Source organism: Anneissia japonica, unplaced genomic scaffold (assembly GCF_011630105.1).
Source record: "Anneissia japonica isolate Jap-2015-1 unplaced genomic scaffold, ASM1163010v1 scaffold287965_len1858130_cov191, whole genome shotgun sequence".
NCBI classification, from domain to species: domain Eukaryota; kingdom Metazoa; phylum Echinodermata; class Crinoidea; order Comatulida; family Comatulidae; genus Anneissia; species Anneissia japonica.
The window spans coordinates 1537552-1540145 of record NW_022748342.1 but is presented as its reverse complement, the minus strand read 5'-3'; the positions used below and the strand labels follow the sequence as shown (position 1 = coordinate 1540145).

At 36.4% G+C, this 2594-nt stretch overlaps 1 protein-coding gene across 1 annotated transcript in view; it reads left to right on the top strand.

Annotated features, from left to right (window-relative positions):
• The window catches only part of LOC117120863 (hsp90 co-chaperone Cdc37-like), a 24029-nt gene that overhangs the window by 17991 nt on the left and 3444 nt on the right, over nt 1-2594 (top strand). Inside the window, exon 6 of the mRNA XM_033265959.1 lies at nt 1127-1247. Within this exon, the coding sequence (XP_033121850.1) occupies nt 1127-1247 (121 nt within the window). The remainder of the gene's footprint in view (nt 1-1126; nt 1248-2594) is intronic.

The following is a 2594-nucleotide window of genomic DNA, read 5'->3' as shown; positions in this document are numbered from 1 at the left end:
TCGTAATGGCTGATCGGACATTGTGACGTCATCATATTGGCATCTGAATTCAAAGAAAGTGATTTATAGCTATGACGTCATTTTTGAAAATACGCATTTGAGCGTATCTCGCTTATCCTTGATCGATCGTCTTCCAACTTTCAGTATGGTATAGCTGAGACAATTCTCTTTCATATATTTGACTTCTTTTTACATTTTGATGACGTCATCATGGTCAAAAAAATTGTTTTTTCTGACCCCTCATTTCTCTTTCTTCAAAACGTTGATGAGCCCATATAATCTTAACCATTCGTCATTTATAAATCATATTAGGTGAGCATAAGCTTCAGGTCAAGGTTGAATGTTATGTACCTTAATTTTCCGTTCGCGCTTTTTAGCGTGCACGTACGCGTGCGTCAACATTTATATATGCATAAAACCATGAATATTTTTAATTAGTTATAGCTCCTATGAAAGGTGACCCCCAATTTTTATTACATAATCTGAAAGCACATGAGTTGTAGATACGATTTTTTACTTCATAATGGCTGATCAGACATTTTGACGTCATCATATTGCCATTTGAATTAAAAAACTGAATTTTTATTTATGATGCCATTATGTTTATACTCGTTTGAATGTATCTCGCTTATTCTTGATTGATTGTCTCCTACCTGTGAGTATGTTATAGCTAAATCAATTCTCTTGAAGACGTGTCCCTTTATTTTTCATTTTGATCACGTCAACATGGTCAAAAAGAATGAATTTTTGGAGCCCTTTTATCTCTCATTCCTAAAAGATGTGAAACAATAGAACAGATGAGGGCGGCAGACTGTATTTCGACGCTATCAGACTAATATATATAGGTTATGTGAAGGGAAAGTTCGTGTGGCATTACCAACTAACAGGCGGTTTTAAATACACTTGACAATGTTTAATTTCGTGTGCTATTACTGTACACGCACACATGGTGACATGCGTGTCTGTTAAATTTGAAAATTCTCCATATTACTATTCAGATAGTTTAAAGAACGTTTCGGGTCATTTTCAGCATTTCAAAACTTTCCATAATTTACCCACCGTACGTTCATTTGCTGCAATGACTTCAAACTTTAATTATGTTGTTTAACTTGTTGATTATTTGCAGGTTGAGCAAAGATGACCCGGAATATCAGACTGGCTTTAATGATGAGTGGAGGTCATTTATTAAGCGAGTGAAAGAAAGAGCACAAGCAAGGCTGGATAGAGCAATGGCTGAAACAGTGAAGGTTTGTTTTACCTTATAACTATAACAACTTCTGTTTTATATTATTACCGTATATTCGGGTGTATAAGCCGCACCTGTGTATAAGCCGCCCCCCCCAAATTAGGACGCGAATATCACAATTTTTTGTGTCACCTGTGTATAAGCTGCACCTATTTTTAAGCTCCAAACCGTTCCCATAATGTTAAGTTTTTAATTATTTTGAAACATTGACATTATTTATAAATGTTCACATAAAGAAATTTCATCTTTTTCGTCCGATTATTGAACAACAAACAACTGGAAATGCGTGTAAACTGCTGGCTACCGCCATGTTAACAATGTATTCTTGCTCTAGGCAGCCCTAGGGAAATCCCCATTTTTTGCTAGACGGTCGTGCTACGTTAAATTTTCAACATCAGTTTAGTTTAATAAATTAAAACACTTATTGAGTATATTTATCTATTTTAAACAATCATTCTATTATTATGTTTACTAATAACAGTCGGTATTAGGCTAAAAATATTGGTAATTCTAGGCCTAAGTCATTACTACTCACAGCCCACTGTGCGAAGCATGCACCATCACGCACCATGTTTTATAAACAAAACTCAGAACTGGAGAAATATCGTGGATACGGAGTTCACGCATGCCCATGACGTATGCCTTTCTACAGTTAAATTCCAGTAAAATAATTATTACAACTTCAAGAAAACTTATGTTTTTATAGCATAAATTAATTTCACAAGTTTTTATTCTAAAATTATAGCGGTATCAATATTCTCTCTATAACGGTACAAGCAAACGGGAACCAGACGTCGAACAGCAAGTTTTACCAGCCCACGTGTGTTTTGTTGCGACATCGAAAATGAAGCTGCTCACGTGACCTCGAGGACCCAATTAACTCCCGAAAAGTAGTTTGTTATTGTTTTGAGCGAAGCGGTTTCCAACAGAAACAGCGTTTTTCAAAATTGTTTGCGATTGAACGTAATTATGAAAGTAATTATTTAGACAACCCAAACCATTGCTAATGTCGTAGAAAATGTAGTAGGAATCGTAGCACAGCACTGTAGTGAGTATAATTACAAATACTAGGCCTAAAAACCGGTCCTACCCTAAGGCTAATTAATTGGGCTAGCATGGGCCTAACCTAGACAGACGGCACCTGATTTTCGCCACGGTTTGCTATCTGAACTTTTGGGAGTAGGTTAATGACCGGTGTATAGGCCGCACCCCAAACTTCGGGGTGGGGGGGTAAATCGCGTATAAAATTTGTGGCTTATACACCGGAATATACGGTATATTATCAACGGCGATCAACTAAAATCATTCTGATACCTTTATTGTTTCATTTTTCCACACTGACATCCAC